General features: G+C 34.8%; 1 protein-coding gene across 2 annotated transcripts in view; it reads left to right on the forward strand.

Moving 5' to 3' along the window:
* LOC123554699 (uncharacterized) overlaps nt 1-24,275 on the forward strand; it is a 58,424-nt gene that overhangs the window by 1,811 nt on the left and 32,338 nt on the right. For both annotated transcript variants that reach the window (XM_053547801.1, XM_053547802.1), the window contains exons 2-12: nt 154-295; nt 14,723-14,857; nt 15,300-15,851; nt 16,568-17,119; nt 17,372-17,734; nt 18,680-18,819; nt 19,274-19,469; nt 19,697-20,041; nt 20,397-20,774; nt 20,973-21,176; nt 22,465-22,752. In XM_053547801.1, coding sequence (XP_053403776.1) covers nt 154-295; nt 14,723-14,857; nt 15,300-15,851; nt 16,568-17,119; nt 17,372-17,734; nt 18,680-18,819; nt 19,274-19,469; nt 19,697-20,041; nt 20,397-20,774; nt 20,973-21,176; nt 22,465-22,752 — 3,295 coding nt within the window. The remainder of the gene's footprint in view (nt 1-153; nt 296-14,722; nt 14,858-15,299; nt 15,852-16,567; nt 17,120-17,371; nt 17,735-18,679; nt 18,820-19,273; nt 19,470-19,696; nt 20,042-20,396; nt 20,775-20,972; nt 21,177-22,464; nt 22,753-24,275) is intronic.

A 24,275-nucleotide genomic window follows, 5' to 3' on the forward strand; every position in this document is an offset into this window, starting at 1 on the left:
AAACTAGAATCACGTCATTAACTAGAAAAATAATTCTATTTGATTATTTGTTCAAAGAATGCAAACATGTACTACAAAACCACGGATATGTTGAAAGGATGCGCAACCCTAAATGATTAAGTACACAGTCAAATTTTTTCTTTCTTTCATCAGAAGACTCGACCAAATGATGGAAATGGACAAAGGCGGAAATGCGGGAAAAGGATTTTTGTTGTGGGACTTGTTGTAATGTTAGTGATAATCACAATTTCATCAGTGGCTACTACAATTTTTATTTTTACGTCAAAAGATCAAGGTAATTAAAGTTTACACATATTTTCCATTTTATTCAACTTTTCGTAAGAAACATTTGTGACAGTCATCATATAATATGTGTTTATTGTCAAGTTTTAAAATGAACAAGCACTTAAAAATATTGCGATGGAATATTCATATTTTTGCTTTCATGAAACGCATCTAGAACTCCAAGACCTAACTACAAATTTTCAAAGTAGGTTTTGTACGAATGAAAATATCATTCTTGATGTACTTGTCAGAAAAGAACATATTTAGTCTTTGGAGACATGGCATTATAAATGACTTTGACGACTTAGATTTAAAAGGACGTCTTCCAATATTTTAAGGTTCATGGTGATTTTATGGCTCTTTCGAAGAGAAACAGGGCGTTCCGCAAAAAATGTATTTTTATGTGTAACTAGTTTTAGCATTAATGTTAATAATATTGTGAATGAAATGTTTGTTACTTTCTTTTCATACCACATTTGATGTGGAGAATCTTAAGTTTTATTAAGACAGTACAGCTCGATGAGGTTCGAGCTAGATTACTGTTGTATTGTTTATGGTTCCTAAAAAATCGTTTTTGCAGATGGTTGATACCACTCATAATCAAGCTATTCGCATTATTTTTGGTGCCTTTAGAACGTCGCCGTTGAATATTTGCATGTAGACGCAAATGAATCATCTCTTCATAGAAACTCTCATTGCAATATGCTGTGCGGGTAGACATGCAAGCGCTTCTAATCCTGCTCGTGAAATTATTTTTTATACCCAAATATTTTTATTCATGTCCAGAAATGAGACCGTGTTTTGGAGAGTATTTTCCCTTGATAATTACGCCAGATAGGTTAAATTTTATTGTTTCCCTTTATTCCATTTTAACGCGAGTATGGATTTTTGTTAATCTCTCTTATCTTGATAATATTGACTTTACACTTGTTTTTGTTAATAAGTGATATTGTAACGACATGGAATGAAACTTTTTACACAAGGGGAGTTTATACCTTGCCCGACGCTTTTGCAGCATATCCTTCAAATTGGTAATTTTGACTGATAATCGGGTGTTTGTTTCAAAACTGAGAGCCAGGAAGGTTATTCCCATTACTCAGTGTAACTTTTAGATATGTATTTAATCTATGTGAATCATAAATTAAAAGTTAGTTAATTAAAAAGATATTTTTTAAAATTTAAATATTATTATTCAAACATGCAATTCAAAATAACACTTTTAATTTAATTTGACAAAGACGGAATTAGATCGACGTATATGTTTATTATCTGATACACATAACATTGTTATTTCTTCAAATTGGTGATTTTGAATGATAATATGGTATTTGTTTAAAAATTGTCACGAAGCATGTTATTCCCATTACTCAACCTACCTTTTTAAATATGTATTTAAAGGCACTGACCTCCATATTTGGCTAAAAATAATCTTCTCTCAAATTGAAGTGTGTTCATATTATGAACATTAGAAGATGAGTTTTTGTTTCTTAAATATTATAAAAAAAAATCAAATCAAGAAAAAAAAGATGACCGCGTCGGAAATCGAGCCCAGGACCGCCGCGACAATAAAGACATTTTCCCGTCGTCGTAACCAATAGCGCTGTAATGGAGTAAGTGAATTATGACTTCAAAATATAGATTTTTTTTATAATCGAGACAGTTTACCTTGTGTCAAGCGTTACAATCGCTTTTCGATTTTCATCATTGTGCCATAACTGAAACATGGCTCGGTAGCTCTGTTGACAAGGCGTGCATCGGCGAACTCGTGCCCGACGGTTACAAAATGAAACACGTCCCTCGTAGTGGTAGGCGCGGCGGGGGCGTAGCGATCATTCACAAGGTAGCCATACAAGTGAACATTGTCATATCAAGCAAAGACAACGAATTTTCCCGATTTGAGTATATGGATTGCAATGTAGTTGCAGGCGGACACTCCATAGACCTACGGTTAGCCATTATATACCGGCCACCCCCTTCCAACGAAAACATTTTCCTAGAGCAAGAATGGCCCAATTTCTTAACTAAATATGCTACAATTGACAAGACCACCATCATTGTAGGGGACCTTAACTTCCGTTTTGAAATACCGGAAAATAGTGACACAAAAGAGTTTATAAGCAGTCTAGATGCATGTGGCATGCGTCAACATGTACAAGAACCAACATATGTTGCTGGGCATACGTTGGATGTAGTGACAACCAGAGATAATGATGTCACGGTTTCAAATATCGAGGTCATAGATCCTGGACTCTCCGATTCAAATGGAAAGATGTCATCATTTTGCTGTGATATTTGACGCTAAAGCTTCCAAACCACCACCAGTACGAAAAACTGTGTCGTACAGGAAATTACGTTCGATCGACATTGACTCATTCTGAGAATACATACGGAGAATAGATTTCTTTAACGCACAGTGCACTCCATCTGATACTGATATCGATGAATTTGTGGAGGAATATTCAAATCAGTTAATTTCTATAGTAGACAAACACACCCCTTTGACTACCAAGACTATTGTGTTAAGTCCTTCATGTCCTTGGTATACCGAACAACTCCACGAAGCAAAACATCAGAAACGAAAATCAGAACGGAAATAGCGTGAATGTAAACTCACAATCGGTCACCAAATTTACCGAACACAGTGTGCTTATGTGAATAAGATGCTAAAAAAAGCCCGTGTTGAATACTATACAGGCAAGATTGACTCATGTGGCAGTGATCATAAGAATTTATCTAAGATTACCAAAAATCTTCTTTGCGATACAAATGAGGTGATTTTACCATCACATTCATCTCCACAGCATCTCGCACAAGATTTCAGTGACTTCTTTATTGGAAAGATCGAAACAATCAGAAACAATATAGCATCGCAAACACAATCGGTATCTGATTTAGATGACATAGAAACTGAAAACACAGGTGTGAATTATGTTGAGTTTACTCAAACCTCAGAAGACGAAGTGAAATCAATTATTAAAAAGTCAGCGAACAAATCTTGTGAACTAGATCCTATCTCAACATAGTTATTAAAAGAATGTCTTGACGAACTAACACCAGTGAAAACAAAAATTATAAATGCATCTTTAGATGCTGCGAATGTGCCCAAAGCGTTCAAACATTTACGAATAAGACCTCTTCTAAAAAGCCAAGCCTAAATTCTAATGTCCTAAAAAACTATAGACCTGTGTCAAACCTGCCGTTTCTGTCTAAAATCTTTGAAACAGTGGTAGATGTTCGAATTGAAAATCATCTGAGGAACAATGAACTCCATGAAGTTAATCAATCTGCTTAAGAAATTCCACTCAACCGAAACCGCCCTATTAAAAGTCCAAAATGACATTCTTCAATCGTTGGATAAGAACAATGTGACTATTCATCGCCTTGAGCGTCACTTTGGTATTACAGGCAAGCCACTCGCATGGATGATGTCATACCTTAGTGACCGCTACCAGACCGTATGCATAGATGGCGAGCTATCACAACCAGTGCTAATGAAGTACAGTGTACCCCAAGGGTCTGTTTTGGGGCCAAAGAACTACACAATGTACACAAAACCAGTCGGAAACGTTCTGCAGAAAGCACGGACTGAACAATCATTTCTATGCGGACGATTCGCAGTTATATCAATCCTTCAAACCAATAAACAAAATGTCTATTGAAGAGACCATTCATCGCGTTGAAAGTTGTTTAAAGGATATAGTAAGTTGGATGAATACCAACATGTTGAAACTCAATGCTGAAAAAAATAGAATTAATCATATTTTCATCTGAACACAAGACACAATCTGTTTCAAACATATCTGTGAAAGTGGACGGCTCTGAAATCAAACAATCAGGCAGTATCAGAAACCTCGGTGCTTCCCTGGATTCGAACATGAAGATGGAGCAACATGTGAATAGTGTGTGTAAAAATTCCTATGCACAGTTGCGGCAAATCAGTCACAATCAGTCACATCAGACAATATATAACCGCAAACGCAACCAAATCTCTAATCAACTCTCTTGTTACATCACGTTTGGATTGTTGCAACTCTCTTCTATATGGAATTCCAAAACAGTCAATGAACAAAGTGCAATATGTCCAAAATACGGCAGCTAGAATCGTAACCAGAACATCCAGATACGACCATATAACGCCTGTGCTGCGTGAACTCCATTGGCTTCCTGTGCAATGTAGGGTAGAAAACAAAATTATAACACATACATATAAGGCACTCAAAGATCAATCACCAGCTTATGTAGTGAACATGTTAGAAATATATACACCATCCAGAAATCCGAGATCGCAGAATAATGCATTAAAACTGGTGGTGCCCAAATGTCGAACAATGCGATTTGGTGACAGGAGCTTTCAGACAGCAGCTGCGAGGTTATGGAATGCCCTCCCATATGGCATGAGAGAGTGCAAGACCTTGCAAAGTTTCAAAAAAGCGCTAAAGACGCATTATTTCATAGAATTCTTTGGGAACTAATGTTACTGATTACCTGATTAATAATGTAGGTTCTTTGCCGGCCAATCAATTACTTTAATTAAGAACTCTAGTGTAACAGAATAATGTTGGCAGTCATGGTCAGCTTTTAACGAGAATTTTCAAGGATTTTCTACCATAATTATTGACTGTGTTAAAGCAATTCCCTTCATATCGGATTGTCTCCTTTACATTACCTAAAGTCATGACCCAAGTCAATAATTCTTTGTCATGGATTTTGCATTGATCTAAAATTTTGCTTTGGGTTATACATGGAAATTAAGGTCGCATGTTACTTCATAGAAAGCTACAAAACATGTAGCCAGTTTTTACAAATCATGTTGTTTATAGGTTCATATATAAAAAAAAGTCTGTACTACACTAATAAAACACAAACAACACCATATGCATGACCAGACGTGAGTGTTTATTAAGGCAATGTAAGCAGCCGGATAATTACAATACATCACAAAATGAAACATTTTTTTTTTTTTTTTTTTTTGGTCACACAGATAATACCATACGTCTCTTGCCTTCAAAACTAGATGAAGAAACAAAACTAGTTCGTAAAAATCATTGCCAATATCTGATTTAATCCGAAGGCACGCTGTCGCGAACTGACTCGCCCAGGAAAAACACAGAGATCAAAACATTTTTTTTTTTTTTTTTTTTTCTTTTTTTTTTTTTATGAAATTTCTCTGAGAAACCTGTGTCCTTTTGTCAAATGTCAGATCACTGAATGTTGGACCCCATTCATAATGCGTATGTAGACGTATGATATCATAATAATATTATAAATCAGTTAAAGTGAGATTTTACATCATTTGCTCAAATACTGAATTTATAGAATACTAGTAAAACAAAATAATAAATGTCAACATGACTTCATGTATTAATATTTACTTCGTCATTAGATGACCTTGGAATAAGCAAACATGTCTTTGAAACGTATTTCATATTTGTAAAAATTTACACAATGCATTGAATATGAAAACTGAAACTAAATATAGATCGAATGTTAAATATCAAGAAGACTTAATATACACATATTTTTACTTCGCCATTTAATAGATGACGTTGAAGTGTACAAAAATGTCTTTTGAAATGTACTTCGTATTTGAAAAGAAAGAAAAAATCACAATACATTGAATATGAAAACTGAAACTTAATATAGATCAAATCAAACAAAGTCATATTTTCTTTGCAAAGTACATAAGCCTTTATTCTACGGAAAATGATGTTTTAAAAAATATGCAAAAATTTTGCCGCCATGTATTTTAATAACTAACATTAGATCTTCCCCCTTAAATTTTTGAAACAAATTTAACTTGTTCGGAGTCGTCTGGTAGAATGACCAGTATCTGATTACACATCTATTTATATGTACATACATGTACGCTTCACTGAAAAACCCCGTGCAAAATCCATACTGACCAATATCAATTATCACCCTTTGTAAAGCGTTCCGCGTTCAGACAAATATTTCAAGCTATACTTCGAAACGCGTGAAATAAAAAGTCTGTACTACACTAATAAAACACAAACAACACCATATGCATGACCAGACGTGAGTGTAGAATTCGAAAAGAGCGGGCTGGTGTTGTTATAAAAATAACTGTTTAGAAACTGCGAGTCTACTCTCTAAAGAATCAGCGACATATCCGTCCTTACTGTTTTCGCTTTTCCACCTACCGTGTCTTTTCCAACAGCGTTCATTTACACCGGAATTTGCAGCTGCTGAAGCGCCACCTGCACGAAGTGAATGCAAACTTAAATTTAAATCTCCAGCAGCTGTGTTTTCTTTAAGTCTAGAAACTATAGTTTCCCTGGCCCTTGTATAACTCAGAGGTTTGTTTTTATATATGAGACGGCTTTTGCCATGCGACCTGAAACAAGGTCTAAACAAAAACTGTTCACTATCAGAAGTTTGACCAGACACATCTAAATAACGCTGAAGCATTGCAAACGGACATGCTGAGGTAGAACCTTTTGAAACGACAACTTCGTTACCGAAACGATATTGGTCAGTTTTGCTTTTGCGAATAAATAAACTGAAATGATCTTCATGAAACTTTACATCATTACAATGAAGATTCCTGATTTCGTCGTACCTTAAAAAGGCTGAAAAACCTAAAAGAATCATGCACAAATCTCTGAGAACAAGAACATCTCTCGTATTTACATGTTTGCTACAAAGCTCTATCAACAACTGTGAAGAAACAGGATCCTTTTTATTTACAGTTCTGTGAGAAATACGTTTCGCAGAATCTAATAAATTCTTCACAAATAAATTGTCTGTTGGATCAGTAAGATTTCTCAATGAATGTGCCCACTTAATGCTATATACTGTCGATGAAATAACATTATCTGAAAATTTTTTATCCAAAAGATCTGTCAAATATAGACACACGATAATTGGAGAGGCAGGTATAGACTGACTTCCTTTTGAACTTGCGAAATGTTCCCATTTTTGAAAATAATGAAAGTACTTCTTAACTGTATTGTCACTCTTAGAGTTCACTAAAAATCCGGCCATTTTATGGGTAAGGTCATCAAAAGATCTGTCTGATAATCCAGTCTTCTCGACTTCACTGGCAATGCATTGCTGCAAGCTCAAACCTGAAGGATAAAAACAATTTCTGTTTCACAAGTTATTCAATTCTTACAGCAACAAAGCCAAACAATAATTGTCTGCCGTCAAAAGTCCCTTTCTACCTTTTCCTCTTTTTGTCAACTTTCCAGGCTGAAAATAAACACAGTCTTTAATAAATATAGCTTGACTTCCGCCCGGAAATAATTCTGGCCAGTATGGCGCAGACTTCCACTGAGGAACTACAATTGTACAGTGACATCTGTCGGCTAATATCTTACGAATACACTTCAAAATCAATCTAGGCGGAGGAACAATCCAGTTGTTCTCTTCAGACCAAATTTGCTTAAATGCATCAACGCCCGTTGTGCCAGGACACCAGTACCTAGAATTAAAATTACTGCATTTTGCGTTGTAATGACAAGCGAAACGATCTACAGAGTGTGGTCCCCATTTTTCGTCTAACGCCCTGAATATAGAATCTAAAATGGACCAGTCGTCACTGTCTGAACATCGACTAAGGTAATCTGCCTCAGAGTTATCTGCCCTTGGCAACCACCTAGGAAATAAAGAAATGTTATTTTCTGAACAGAATTCGTTCACTTTTAATGAAACATCTTGCAAATACGGCTTATTACTGCCGATTCGTAAAACTGAGGTTGCATTTTTGTTATCTGTATGTACAATTACTTTTTTATCCTGCAAATTTGTAACATGACTTTTCATCACGCGGTAAACAGACTCTAATTCTCTCCATGTGGAACTCAAAATACTTTCGGAGCCTAACCAACTTCCGGTTACTTCGCTATTCTCGCTTTCTTCGATAAAACCACCAAATCCAGCTCCACTGGCGTCAACAAAGACGTTAGCATATTCTACATATCTAGCTTCACTGGCGTCAACAGTGACGTATGCCCGATTAACAGATTTTGTTTCTAAATCATTCATGTTCAGTTTTCTCAAATTATCTTTCCAAAACATTATTTCACATAAGGCGGTAGAACTAACCTGAACTGGGGCGTTCCAGCCTGATCTGGAAGCTACACAATCATACAGTGACCTTGAACGTAACCTAACCGTATCACCGATAGCACTCTGCATAGAAATGAGCTGGCCTATCAAACAAGCTATTTTTCTCACGGGCACAAGAACTGAACCGTTACCAATTTGGTTAATCAAGTCATCAAGCAACTTTTCAGTACGACAGATTCTATCTTCGGTCACTTTTAGGATACCATCCGACATGTACCATTCATAGCCCAACCAAACCGCATATAAAACCGGTAACCAGTGACATTTGTCTTCTGCTAATAAAAACCCGAAATTAAGTAAATCTTGCCTTATGAATTTTGCAGTAGTGAAGGCTGTTTCAAAAGTACTTGCTCCTCCCAAACCATCGTCTAGGAATAATACGATTTTGAACCCAATTTCCCTCCATTTTTTAACACAGATTCTTAAAATTTTTGTAAATATAAATCCGGCAGTAGAAATTCCAAATGGTAAAACTTGAAAAACGTAATAACGTTTCACACCGTTTTCCAGCCAAGCAAATCCGAGATACGTCGTATGCTCGGGGAAAATCATTATATGATGATAAGCCCCCTTTATGTCAAAACTGAATAAAAAGTCTCCTTTTGAAAATATGTCTCTGGCTACCGAATGATTTTCAAAACAACATTTATACTTAAACAAATCTAAATTCAAGTGCCTACAGTCCAAAACGAGCCTTTTCTTGCCTGAACGATTGATTGCTACAGTAAGTGGATTTATCACCTTTGGCGGTGCTGATACTTCTCGAATACAGCCTTTTGATAATAAACTTTGAATTTCTTTTGAAACGAATGATGCATTATCACGGGCTGATTTATTATTGTTTAATTCTATAGAACTGGACACCTTCTGGAAAGGTAACTTGTAACCGTTCTGAATTATGTCTAAAATATACTCCCCTGCACCGGCATCTTGCCAGTGTTTGAAAGAAGACTTCAGTCTACCAACAGGAGATTCTGCATTTTTCGTCTGCGCTAACTCAGACTTACAATTTTTGTTTAATATTTTGGTATTTTCAGACAATTTTGAACTTAGCAGAAAATCATTTTCTCTCTCCCCGGAGTTCAAATCTTTACAGCTAAAAGAACTAACAAAAGTACTTATCTGTACATTCTTGTCCGACTGAGACTCAGTCTGCGCCACACGACAATCAACCCTCCAGTGGCCTGGCTTGCCGCACCGGAAACAAGAACCTGGTTTCCTGTTTGCCGACTGCGTCTGTGGTCTCGTTGATATGGACGCTGTACCGCTGGACTGGTTACCGGGGTTTGTGTAGGGAACGTAACGTCTGCTCCTCGTACGTCTCTCCCGCTGAACTTTACGTTCTGCCTGCATTTGGGCTCTGTATATCTTTTTCTCGTCATCGGAATCGTCTGCCAGTGGGTGAGCTTCGTATTCGTGTACTACTTTCCAACCGTGTTCCGATGAATCAGCGAGCTTAATACATTTTTGACGATGCTGAAGAATATCAATACCTTCGGTAATTTTGCTGATGGCATTATCTGCGGCCTCGTTTGAAGAATCTCTGCTCGCCTCTTTAACAAAACCCTCTGCTCTACGCAATTTGTCTATAACTTGCGAATTAACTTTGTACTGTTGTTCATGTCCCTTTTTCTTAAATACGTAATTATCATGAAGATTTTCTTGAATCACTGAAATCTGTGACTGTGATAATTCCTTCTGGTTATCACTAATCCTTTTCTCAAAAGCCTCAAATTTGCTGTTTATCATTGTCTCTAAGCGCGAAAGCATGGCATTTTCCTCCTCCATTTTATCCGGCTACCACGTGTTATCTAACAAATTTAACTTGTTCGGAGTCGTCTGGTAGAATGACCAGTATCTGATTACACATCTATTTATATGTACATACATGTACGCTTCACTGAAAAACCCCGTGCAAAATCCATACTGACCAATATCAATTATCACCCTTTGTAAAGCGTTCCGCGTTCAGACAAATATTTCACGCTATACTTCGAAACGCGTGAAATAAAAATTCTTATTTCTGTAAAAAAGAAACTATTATGTTAGCTTATGATATTGCGAAATTCGTGTTGTCATGTAAAAGAAAATGAAAGTATTAAATAATTTCTTTTCTTTTTTTCCCTTTGAAACGTTGAATGTCGCTAAGCATTGATCCGAGAATTATTTCATAAACGAGCTTTCCCACAAAAACTTGCATAATAGTTTTTCCTCGAGAAAAACGAAACTTGTGTGAAGATACATGTACATGTACTCCGATTTTGTTTGAATGTTCTTGTCCATATAACGGTACTTTTGTTTAACTTTCACGCCTAGAAGTTTACTCTTTAAAACGTGATAAAATAAAGTTATAAACTAAACAATACTGTATTTGAGAGGCAATGGCAAAAAAAAAAAAAAAAAAAAAAAAAAAATAAGAGAGAAAAAACGAGTAATTTAACAAACTTAGAAAACACACATGTAAGTAAAACACGCGCACACATGTTTTATCAACTGGCCTTGATCCTAGGTTTTCCATAGAAATCAAGGAAACAAAGAATCTATTAATTATGAATCAAGTTTCTGATTTCTTATCAGCATTGGTGTAGATCCGAACTCATCTTTTTTAAAATTAGCTCTGATTCACCTTGTCTACTTATCTATAGTGTCTAAGTTACCGTCTTGTATAATCATTGATATACATAAATCAAATATGCTATTCAGATATGTGTTTGTACATACTATACAATGCAATCATGAAATCAAATTTATCCGTGTAAACTAAAGTCTTCAGCTGTAAAGGTGGCTATTTTGCATGCTTTCCATGAACAAATCGTGACAAAAATGTAGGTCGTACTAAAGAGATAATCCTACCGTGCAAACTCACGGTAAGGACGCTAATATAAAACATTTTTTTTTTCGAGCTTGGGTTTCATTTCTAAAATAGAAATGATATTGCGTGTCTGTTAATTTCACCCTTTCTTTGCAAAGCGTGGAAGCCATGCTGTGTCTTTTGTTTAAATAAATGTACACATTCTCTCCCCACTCACCAGCTTTCAAGGAGCGCCTAAATTACACCATTTCATAAGAAAACCATTCCTTGGCATAGTTTTTCTCCTATCGTCGAATGTTTCAATATTCCAAAGATTTTAGCTTTCAGTCAGAAAAACTGTAATTTATGTTGATTCGTATTGTTCTCATAAACAGTTTGGTGAAAAATCAAAGCTCTGTTCTATTCTGTTCTGTTCATTTTTTTTTTCTATTTTTTGACTATGAGACAATTATGAACATTATTATTTCAAAAGACTATATTGAATCGTACGTCAATTCTTGGTATATGCAGTTCCGTAAATCGTTACATCGTTTAAGTTACATCAGAACTTTAAGAAATCCACAAGTTTTTATTTCTTGATACACTTTGAAGTTAAATGGAAGCAAGAAGCCTTTACCCTATTACACTTTTAATTATACTATTGTATTGTTTATAAAGTCACAAATACCTACATATGTGATAATAAATTGTCATGCTTTGGAAAATATAATTTATTTGCCTCTAAAGTAAAAGAAATTGAAAAATTTAGTGATTTTCACTATATGTTCAATATAAGAGATGGTGATACTTTTTAAACACAATTGGAAGCAAGAAGATGTTAAGTCAGAGTAAATATGTTCACATCAAATTGAAGAGAAGAAATTGATGTATACTGTCATATCTGGTAAAATATTCACAAACCAAAACACATATTTGAAATTTATCATTGAAAATAAATTTCCTATATAATCTATTGCTCAAAGTAATATCAGCACGGAAACCAATATTGAATATCGGATAATTTTCAAGGGGGACAACCTACTACGATAAGCCAGTCAAATATAATAAAAGCTGGGGATGTTTTTTTTCTGTGGGATGTATCATGGATGTTCTCCGGACCGTTTAGGTAGGGATTGACCCAGTCATCCGGGACGGTTTGCATGCTGTGATGCATTTCGCAGACATCATACCGGTTAATTCTGTCTGTTCAAAATGTAAGATATCTTCTGTTCTATTCTGCTCTAACCTGTGTCTTTGGCAGGTCAGTTAATGTTTTACGATATTGTATTTTTGTTTCATGTTTTGATCTGCCTACCTTCAATTTAAAATGCTTGGTATCTTATTACCGTAATGTAATTTTAAGTTCTTCTATAATAGTTCAATTACCATTTTTAATTGAATATTATATAAATGTTTTTATGTAAAGCACTTTTGAACGTATTTTTATATGAAAAGAGAGCTATATAAATGTGGTATATAATAATAATAATAATAATCATAAAAAGAAGTAAAACAGCAAATTCTTATGTACTTCCGTAACATATAGTTTGTCAGTAATTAAGTTTGAAAGCCTTCTTAAGAAATATAGTATTTATTTCCAGATATTTATAAAAGTATTTTTTTCTAGTTGTCGAACGATATGTTTGCCAGTGCCTTTAATATTTAAAATATTTTTTGAGGGCGAAATACATGTGTATTTCAGGTCTCCTTGAAAATGTGGCTTACGAGAAAAAAACAAAACGATTCATTTTTTTTTATTTTTGCAATTATAAATATTTCATAAAAGAAACCTTTTTTGAACTCGGAGATGTTAAATTAAAAAGGATCAACTCGGGATACACCGCAATATACTTTTATCAGTCTGACAGAGCCTTTTGATATGAAATCCACATTAAAGATTTGAAACGAATCCTGCCCTTTTCGAATCTAAATATATTGAAATCAAGTCGACAAACAAGAATTATTTTCCAGTTGATACCGAAGGATAAAAGATATTTTCAAGGAAGGCTGTTCTGCTGTTAACCACCTTCATCGATCCAAAATACGTCAATAATGCAATAAATTTTTTAGCTGAGTCAAAAGCTGTTGAGTTGGCAATTACTTTTGTATCAAATATAGTGAACACTAGTTTTTTTATCTTTTCCCACTCACTACCTGCTTTGCATTCGATTCAAAATAGAGATTCGGAAAACCATTTTATTCAAAATTCGAAATGTCGAATCGCCATAAAATCCAGTTCGCTCACTCTCAATCACTCGCTTATTTGAGAAACACTATCGTCAAATGGTAAATCAATGTATTAAAGTATGAGATTAAATAAAATACTGTGGCAATTGAATGTCACCAAATGCCATTCCACATAAATAAAATCTAATTTTGCAGCCACTGACATGATTCAAAAAGGTAAGCCAAAAATAGTAAACAAAACACAGTTAATTATGCTAAAGCCACATCATCAGAAACTTCACCCCACTCGTTAAATAACGTACAAATCAGAGACATCAGTTGTCATTAAACTATTACTCGTTTTCATATTACCTAGTACCCTTTACTGAGAATTCGATATTACTTTTTAAGCATTTATATTCTTTTTTGTTGCTATATACGAATTATTCTTGTTCGCTTTACTTTCAAATATATGAGCGTCTGAAACATGCACATTTTCAACAACAAAGTCGATTGTCTATATCTAACAATTATGTGAAAATCGATAGGTTACTTTACTTTTCAAAGACGTTTCAAATTAAACAAAGCAGTCTGAATGACATCTAAATCCCCCTCCACTGGTATGGATAGTGAAAGTGTAAACATTTGACCTTGAACTGTGACCTTGACCTTGAACTGTCATGGCTGACCCGTGAATTCTGCACATCGTCTAGATGAGGTGATCATTTGACCCAAGTTTATGAAAATCCTTCAGGATGCTTAGGAGATACAGAGCTCAAACCTTTGACCTTGAATTGTGACCTTGATCTTGAGTTGACATGGCTGACTCATGAGTTCTTGATGAGGTGATCATTTGACCCAAGTTTAATGTAAATCCTTCAAGGGGTTTAGGAGATACAGAGTAGACACAAAATGGAAGGCTCAAACCTCTGACCCTAAGTTGTGACCTTGACCTTGAGCCGGGATGGCTGACTCATAAGTTCTGCACATCGTCTCCATGAGGTGATCATTTAATCCAAGTTTCATAACAAACCTTCAAGAGGTTAAGGAGATACAGAGCGAACACGAAAAGGAAGGCTCAAACGTTTGATCTTGAGTTGTGACCTTGACCTTGAACCGACATAACTGAATCATAAGTGCTGCACATCATCTTGATGAGGTGATCATTTGACCCAAGTTTCATGAAAATCCTTCAAAGAGTTTAGGAGATACAGAGCGGACACAAAATGTTACGGAAGGACGGATGGAAGGACGGAAGGACGGACGGAGACCATTCCTGTAACCCTCCGGCACTCGTGGCGGGGGATGAAAAAGTACACATATTATTTATTCAACGATAAACCTTTGTAGGAAACTTTAAACTTTGTTTATTTTGCTTTTGCATTATAGGACATTCTGCAACAGGGAATGACGTAACATCCGTCGAGTCTAGTAATACGGGTTTGACCGATTCAATATCAACAAAGCCCTTCTCGACGTCGATCCCAACAACATCAACAACTAAGTTAGCCCCAGAACGTACAGGTAGTTATAAATTTGACGGAATATAAAGCATTATGAGAATTAATACGCCAATGTGCCGCATAACGTCCGGTTCATTATGAGTTGGATAAATGAAGTCCAGCATAATTTAAATCAAATTATTTCAATGAGCACGTAAGAGTGTAAGCAATAAATTTGCTTTTTAGGTTCGTGATTTTGATAGTCTAGCCTTCATATGCCAGGTCAGAGTATTATCGGAATATTGGTAGATAATTTTATTTTTAATTCGTTTTCATTTTATATTCAGTGAATAAACTAATACTCTTAATTCTAACTTAGTGTACTTGAAAGTACAATATACATAAATGTCCTTTCAAGACGAACACAAATATTTAAGATATAAGTATATTTACTTTTTAGACTTGCAATGTGTAGTCATGCTTCTGTTGAATATGCTGTAAAATGTTCATACACTATGTTCCAGGATCCGTATCATTTACACAGACTATGTATATATTTCACGAGGGTGGGACTGAACATATTACCTGCGAAGTGAAAGATTATCTGCACTGGCAAACAATTACATTAGCAAAAGAATATCAAGATGATCGTGGTCTCATCACTACAATTTTTATGATCTCTAATACCTCTGGATCCGTTACTTATTCAAAACTGGATACCAACTACACTGTCAACTATACGCTGGAAGATGATGGAGTTTCCATTTCACTGAAATTCAGAATCGTTACCTGTGACAATGAAGGGCTGTATACATGTGCTGCCATCGAAGGTGACCCTCAAAATGTTACAGTAAACAAGTCCTCTAGCACAATCGTAAATATCTCATGCATAGACTGTGGATTTCATGAACTTATCACTAACACGTACGTGGTGGACCAAAATGGAAAAACAACATTTAATTCGTCACTGTCTGTTACATGCGTAGACGGTTTAGAACTTACGAATGTATCGGTGAATGTGGTGACCTGTGAAGCTGATGGAAGTTGGCACGGAGAACCAGACTGTGCAATTCCTGGTATGCATATACTCTTTTAATTTGCAAGCTGAAGTATAAAAATTTGGTATACTTATTAATTTGAGTATTTCGATTTTTTATTTGAGGCGGCACAAAGCATAACTGTATGTAAATTGATTCTAACGTTCAGAGGCATGAAAGTGACTACATGAATATTGAAAAGTGAAACATCAGATTTACCTATGATTGATGATAATGTATGTCATTCAGTTTCCAGACCATGTTATATTTCATTATTATGTAAACTATTTACACGAACAATACTGTCTGTCTTAATTCTATGCTTGTTAAATCGTTTTTTTACTATGATATAACATTTGCAGAATCCCGAGTCCCGAGGGATTGTTTGGTGCCCGAGTCCGATAGGGACGAAAAGAATATATGCTAACACTATTGTAGCATAAATCGCGCAAAAATTAATAAATGAATACACTGTCACCCAGCATCGTTAAATTTCCATAAAATGCATTGGAATGTCAGAGACGTTGGCGTCATTTCGTTCGAATTATCCGTTTCATGGCCGTTATACGTTTATACGCTTTGCAACGGAATGCGCATATATAAAAAGTTGTTGTCTGTAAAAACTTTTTTTCAGCACGTGAGCGCGAGAATGTCGTTGGACACACGTTTTCTCTCCTGTTGAACATCCCGGAAAAGAGACAAGAATAACAGTTTTATGCTAGAATATGATATAAAACATTTATTTTTGTTTTCAGGATCCGTATCATTTACACAAACTGTGTATACATTTGATGAGGGAGACACTGGACGTATTACCTGCGAAGTGAAAGATAATCCACGCTGGCAAACAGTATTATTAGCAAAAGAATATCAAGACGATAGTGGGCTCATCACTCCTATTTTTATGATCTCTAATGCCACTGGATCCGTTACTTATTCAACACTGGATATCAGCTACACTGTCGACTATACGGTAAAAAAGGACAGAGTTTCGATTTTACTGAAATCCAAAACCGTTACTTGCGACAATGAAGGGCTGTATACATGTGCTGCCGTTGTAGGTAATCCTCAAAATGCAACTAAAATGAAGTCCGCTAGCACTGTCATACATATATCCTGTACAGACTGTGGAATTTATGAGCCTATCAGTAACGAGTATATGGTAGACCAGAATGGAAAAACAACGTACAATTCATCATTGTCTGTGACTTGCATGGACGGCCTAGAACTTACAAATGAATCGGTCAAAGTTGTGACGTGCAAAGCTGATGGAAAATGGCACGGTGTACCGGACTGCAAAATTCCTGGTAAGATATATCTCTAGCATAAATATTTCCCACTGATACTTGGAAAATATAAAATGAATGGTTGAATAGCTTATAATATGAGTGAATTGCTATATGAAAGATACTTAGTAAAAATTAACCACCCCAGAAATATCTACGTATGTAATTAGAGCATGAAACTTTAATATTTAAATATCTGGCGGAAACGTCCATACCGTTGAATTGCATCGCCACAAATTAAACATTTTTTGCTTGGTTTAATTGTGCTTTCAGGGTCACTTTCATTTACGGCAAACAGCTATGCGTTCAAAGAGGGGACATCCAGTAATGTTACCTGTGAAATGAAGGATAACTCAAACTGGAAAACACTACTCATTGGAAAGATTGATGATAGAAATGGTGACTCTGTCAGTCAGATATTTACGATCTCCAATGTAACTGGCTCTGTCGTATATTCTACCTTAGATAACAACTATAATGCAAGCTACACACTAAATAAAGATGGTGCTTCGATTTCACTGGAATTTGACCCTGTGACATGTGCCAGTGAAGGGAGATACATGTGTGCTGCAATTGTAGATGAACTGAAAAGTCCACTAGAAATCAATAATATCAGCACAACAGTTAATATATCAAGTAAGTTGACCTTTACTTTAACTGACTGATCGGCACATTGAGTTATTATTAATTTGGTATCTTAGAGCGAGCGTCTTATCTTTTCTTTATATAGGTCCGAGTCACATCTTATGACTGTCTTGTCATGATATAAGAAGTTGTCAGATTAGCGTTTCTGTGATGACTTACATTCACATTCTTATTTTCTAAGTTAGGCGAAATAGATTATATATCAATCAAAATGTTTAAAAGTGAAACACTGATCAGTATAGAACAACAACGTTTGAGACGAAACTAATACAACAATAATAGTAATAAATCTGACACGACACTGTACCGATACTGACTACATTATAACATTGAAAAACTGAAATCTTCTAATGTTCTTGGGTATCAAAAGTTCATATATAAGGATATATAAATACCATAAACCGTCATTGCGTTTATATGTTTCAGAACGTCATGGTCTTCCACAAAATGAAACATCTTTGTGTTCTGTAATGCAAATAACTGCACGATTGGTCAAGAAAAGATTTTTCTTATAACATTATGATTTCATTTACGCTAAATGAAAGTCATCATGAACATTTCTCTGTGTAAAACATAACATTTATGTTTTTCAAAGATAAGCGTAGCGAAAGGGCAGAAATTGTACTAGTAGCTATATCTTGATTTCACTACCAAGTTGTATGTATTATTTTTCATTTTTTTCTGATGAGACATGTGACCATGTGTTAATATCAGATGATCCGTGTATATATTTTATGCTCCAAGCACTGTATATGTAGCTGCGTTCTATAATGTCGCGTTTCCTGTTTTGGGATTTGTCTTGTATTACACCTGTATCTAAATCCTTTGTATTGGTAATACATCTTTGCTTTCTACATATTTCCTTTACAAAATCTAGAAACTTACGTAAGGGCACAGAATAACAATGGATATGCCTTTGTTTTTTTCAAAATGAAGCCGAGTCAAAAATTCCAGAAATAACCGTCCCGGACAAAATATACCTTGGTCGAGAAGCAAAAGTTAAGTGCACTGGTCTTATTGGAAAAGGAAAATCTGGTCTAATTGAAGGACGACTTATGCTTGAAACCAATTTTGGGGTAATAGATTTTCAAGGATTTAAATGTTGCAACTTTCAAACGAAGTGACATTTTATGTTATCAATCCCTCGATGTAGGGATGTAATTGTCTCATTATTTCGCTGTGATTTGAAAACTGCATTTCATCAGTTAAATAGCGAATTTAAAGACTTATATTCTATTTACTCTGTAAAAAGCTTTCTTTGTTTTTATTTGGGATAATTTTCAGAAAGAAAATGTTAAAAAGCTTGAATTGTTTCTGTTATACAAATACAAAGAATGATAATTTGTATATCGATAAAAAATGGTTATCATATGGTTTGTTCTGATGCGGCGGAAATCTTTTACAGCTTCAAAATGTTAAACTGAAATTATCGATATACCTACAACTGTGATAACATTTCAAACATTTTCGTAACTTGGAATGCATTGTCTTATTATCACGTTTGTTCTTGCTTTTTTGTTCGTACAATAGGAAAATGGTAGCAATGTAACTTACAACGGATCAGATACTCCGGAAGAGGTTGGTTGTTACTTCAAAGACTCGATTTCAGTAAAGATACCTACGACAACAGACACTTCAGACCTATGGACACAGTGTGTGATTCGACCTCTGCATGGAAATGACCTTTTGTCTGAAAAGAAGGAAATTCAAATTCTTACATCTTTTGGTAGTATAACGTTCATTTGTAGATGCATTGATGTTAGAACAATTAAGTATATGTGTACATGCCATCTTAATAGCTAAAGAAAAGCATTAGTTGAGATGACATATGTATTGTAAAAATCATCAATCAGTTGTGTTGAAACGACACCAGAGAAATTCAAATCCTTTAAGCTACTATATTATGTTTTATTAGATGAAAGGAAATACCAAAGAATCTTCTATATTTTATAGTTGTATTTGGGAACTCCTCGTACATATTCAATATTGGCGAAAAAGCATCGATTACATGTGACGTCCAGCATATGCCGGACTGGAAACGAATAGAGATAAGAAGGTCCGACGGAGAAGTTGTTATTGGCGTAAATAGTGCCGATCAATTACCAGACTCGAATGGACCCCATATAAGATTGGTGGCGGATGAAAGCAATTTTGCTAATGATGCAGCTACATTAGATGTTGTTTTCGACACCGTGATGTGCAGTGATGCAATGGGAGAGGTGGGAGATATTAATTACACGTGCGCAGTTATGACTAGCAATTTAACAACAGAGGATCTCACTACAGTGATATATCAAAGTATGTGTCGCCCATATACACAGTTTTATGCCTGTATTCATAAGATTATGTATTTGATAAATACATAAATGTCTTCAGAAATGATTTTTTTTGTGTTATTTTGTTGTAACCAAACTACTTTAAATTTCCATTTGAAAACATTTATTTGTTACATAGGTCATTATTTTATTGCACTGTCGATTGAAACGTATATTAAGGTACAGGACTTTAAATTAAAACAGCTAGACGCTACACCTTCAAGTCAACGAATCTTTTAATTTGCACGAAATAAATAAAGTGTCTTTTTCTGTTTGAAGAATACAATGTTTTTGACAGCATACCAATTATAACGTTTTCTTCAAATATAAATTCGTAGGGAAACCGGAAGTGCCTATTCTAGAAATGTCACGGGAAATAATCGAAAACAAATTCACGTTAGGGGACAGACTCTTTTACTGTAAGGGTGATGTAGGAGACCCACCAGGGACTATAGAAGTACAAAGTAATTTTAATGGATCATATGAAACCTTCTTGGCACCATTGCCTGGGATTGATAATAATACAATTGGTTGGATAGTAAGCAATAAACCAGATTCTTCCGAGTGTAAGAATTACAAAACAATAGGTTTCGCGTTTCACAATGTAACCATGGATATGCAGTACAAACGCTTAAGATGCACAATACATCCTTCTGATAAACTTACGGCCACCATGGACGACTTGTTTGATGAGAAACCAATTAATATTGTTTCAGGTAAGCGTAATTAAATTAACTTTTCTCTATGATTCTGTTCCTAAAGTTTGAAATAAAAAAATGAATGAAATGATAATTTTTTTAAAACTAACGAATATCTTTACATCTAAATTTTTAATTCTCTGCTAAAATGTAATAAACTGCCTAAGGGACATTGTAACATACTTTTTATAATATTACTTCTCACATTTTCATAAGACGACATATGTGTTGGGAAAGCTGGCTATGTATCACATCCATACTTCTGTCATCTCTTTGTGGAATGTGATAAAACGACAGATGGTCACATTGTTGGAGTTCCTGTGGGTTGCAGTGAAAGTGAAAATGAATGTTTTGACGATGAGGTTGTCGATGGCAATCCTTGTGTGGAATGTTCCTCTGTGGGCGGCTGCAACATAACAGGTTGCTTAAATCTGATTTATTACAGACATTTATACGTCGTGACAACCTGTGTAATTTTATCATTCGAAATGATTCTTTTAGATATATTATTGTTTATCAATGAAAGCATTTTGAGTTGCTCGTTCATGTTTAAGCAGTACATATTTGATATTTTCGTAGCACTGTTGCTATAACAAATTAAATCGAAATATTTTAACAATTTTTTATCTTCATAAAGAATAGTGTTGGATGCTTTGGTTTAGTAGGCACATACATTTAGAGAAATTGTTCTAAAATAGACTGGTCATTATCATTTTTGGGGATGAACTATTTCCAACATGAACTTTTAGCGGTGGATTAAGTGGCAAGCAAGGATATGGAAGATAGAAAAATGTCCTCGATAATATCATGGCATTTTTTAAAATATTGTATCTGGAATTCTGAAGTAACGTCTAGTATATTGTATTCTGAATTGTCACTACTTGTATACTATAGCAGACACATTTGCTTTGAATAACAGAAAAAACATAGTTTTAGTTTTCTAGCAAGTATTTGGAGGTTACGGTTCGTATTTAACCATCTTTGTCAAAAAGCGGCGGGGTGTCAAATTTCAGAACATAGCATTTCTAACAAAATTTATACATACATATATCTCAAACAAACATATTTCTCGGCATTGAAGTTAAAACGGATTTAGCACCAAAAACCCATAGTCAGAAACAAGAAAAAACGTAGGGGATATACTTAAAAAATTGTACTCACAATGTTACTTCTGATTGGTGGGATATTTGATAATATCTATCTTTGCTTAAAATTCATAACATTTATGGCAGTTATTCATGAAATGCATCTTAAACTGCTGATGTAATTCATGCATGTGAATAAAGAAATGATATTAATACTTCGTTTAGTTGATTTTATCTAGGTAAATTTTTAATACTTAGTTTAATTATAATCTACATGAAGCTGCGCTTACATTTCACCTACTTATAAGAGTTTCTTTTGTTGACATTTTTTTTCAATATTGCATTGGTAACTTAAGATGATGCAAGTAGGTAAAGGTTCTGGCATAAACTGTTAAAATAAAACCGGCCTATAAGTAGTTGTTTGTTTTTAGTTTTTAGTAATTATAATCAACTAGTTTAAAATTTTGTTTTGAAAATATACATTCAGTTGATATTCTAATTCATATCTAAGCTATCAGCGCATATAAATTTAGACCAACTGTTTCAAACTCAAATATTATTTCACTTTCAATCAACTATTGGAAATTTATTATAATCCTAAGCATACGCTTTTCTTTACAAAGGTATCAAGTGCGACAAAACATACGCAGCCACATACAAGGGGGAAAATATTTCATTCACTTGTGATACCAAAGACTTTGGTGAAGTTACACATATTTCAGTGAACAGTCACGCCGCAGCGGTAGTAAACGTGACAGGGATGATGATACCAGTAATCAAATATGTAGATGTCAAAGTCAGCGAAGGTTCTGTCAGCCTCAGTTTTTCAAACGTATCATGTAACCAGGAAGGAGAATACGTAATCAGACTAAATAGTCAAACAGACATTACACATTCTTTGGTTGTTATTTGTAAGTACGCAGCATTTTACAATATTTTTAGATAATTTATTACTAATTTATCATGTACATATATCCATTAAGAAATATGAATGTCGAAATAATAAGACATTTTAAGTATGATCATTTCATTTATATTTCAATAAATGTAATTAACATGTTAGTGTTGTGTGACAAAGTTTCAAATACAATAAAAGAAGAAAAATACTGTTGAACATTTCCTTACTCAAGATGTTGATATCTGAAAATAGCATTCTTGTATATCGGACCGGCATTTACGGTCATTTAATCCAACCCCAATCCCAGATGACTCATGCTGTTAATGACAACTTGCAATCCGTGCACTGATGATATAACATTTATTAGGAATTCGATAAAAACAAAATACTTTGACAGTTGTGTTTGTTCATCGATTCAAAAATTTATAAAGACAAAACAAAATACAAATTGTTACGCTTCAAATGATTTGACTGAAACGGAATTTCATAGTTGTGCGTCACAAAAACGTCATTGCGTCAATTTTATACGGACGTTTACTGTCTGCCCTTTGTATAAATACGCTAACCTATTGACCATTTCGACATTATAGAATAAATCCCGTTCTTGTGTATTTCCGTAAATAGGGTCAAGTGGGTGGGGCTGTCAGGATATAACGGCCGTGTATAATGTGTAGAGAACATTTATCTGGCATGTCAGTTTAAAAGTAAAAAATTTTCGTCATACTTCATGTTCGAATCAGAACTTAAAAGACTTTAAACTTGAAATAAAGGCGAGTTGTGACAGGAGACTGCAGAGTGCAACAATCGATTTGCATTCGCCGCTGGCGTATCGAGGTAAGCCGGTCATATGACCGGCGTACGCCTATAGGATGAGCGAATCGAGCTATCCGGTTAAACAAATATGGCGGCTATTGCTGTGACAGCTGCCTGTAGTAACAGAAGTAATAAGTGATACAAGATTTAGCTTACCAAAAGGTTCCTTCTAGCGCATATTAGATAATCTCGTAAAGGGTCCTGTTACAAATATTTAATAAAACAATTATGAAAAACTGTGATTTGTTAGTTTACGTGCATTCTTATCTTTTTAAAATATTTAAAGTTATTTCACACAAACATTTTTGTTTATTTATAATAATAATCACTCATTTACTTCAAAATTTCTTTACGAGGAGTTTCAGCTATATTTGTCTACATATCGCCGCATCTCGCCGCATTCTGTAAACCGGCGCAATTGGCGTACCCCGGAAGCGCAAACGAGAGAAATCAAGAGGCTACGCAGGTTCCGGAAGTTGAAATCGGCGTAAAAGGGCGTACGCCGCTTTGCAAAACAAGTCCCACCCATATATATCACTCATCAACCTCATTCCTCCTACCACCGCTACATTTATTTTTTTTATTTTCAGACTTACTGTATAGACCTTTGTGCCGCACTGCTCCAACCCGACCATCCCAATAAAACATAATTTCATCAACCTCAAAACACATAAATAAAAAAAGAAATGCTTTAGATTTTACTTAAATTTTACTTTCTTCTTT

The sequence above is a fragment of the Mercenaria mercenaria genome, chromosome 7 (assembly GCF_021730395.1).
Source record: "Mercenaria mercenaria strain notata chromosome 7, MADL_Memer_1, whole genome shotgun sequence".
Taxonomy (NCBI): domain Eukaryota; kingdom Metazoa; phylum Mollusca; class Bivalvia; order Venerida; family Veneridae; genus Mercenaria; species Mercenaria mercenaria.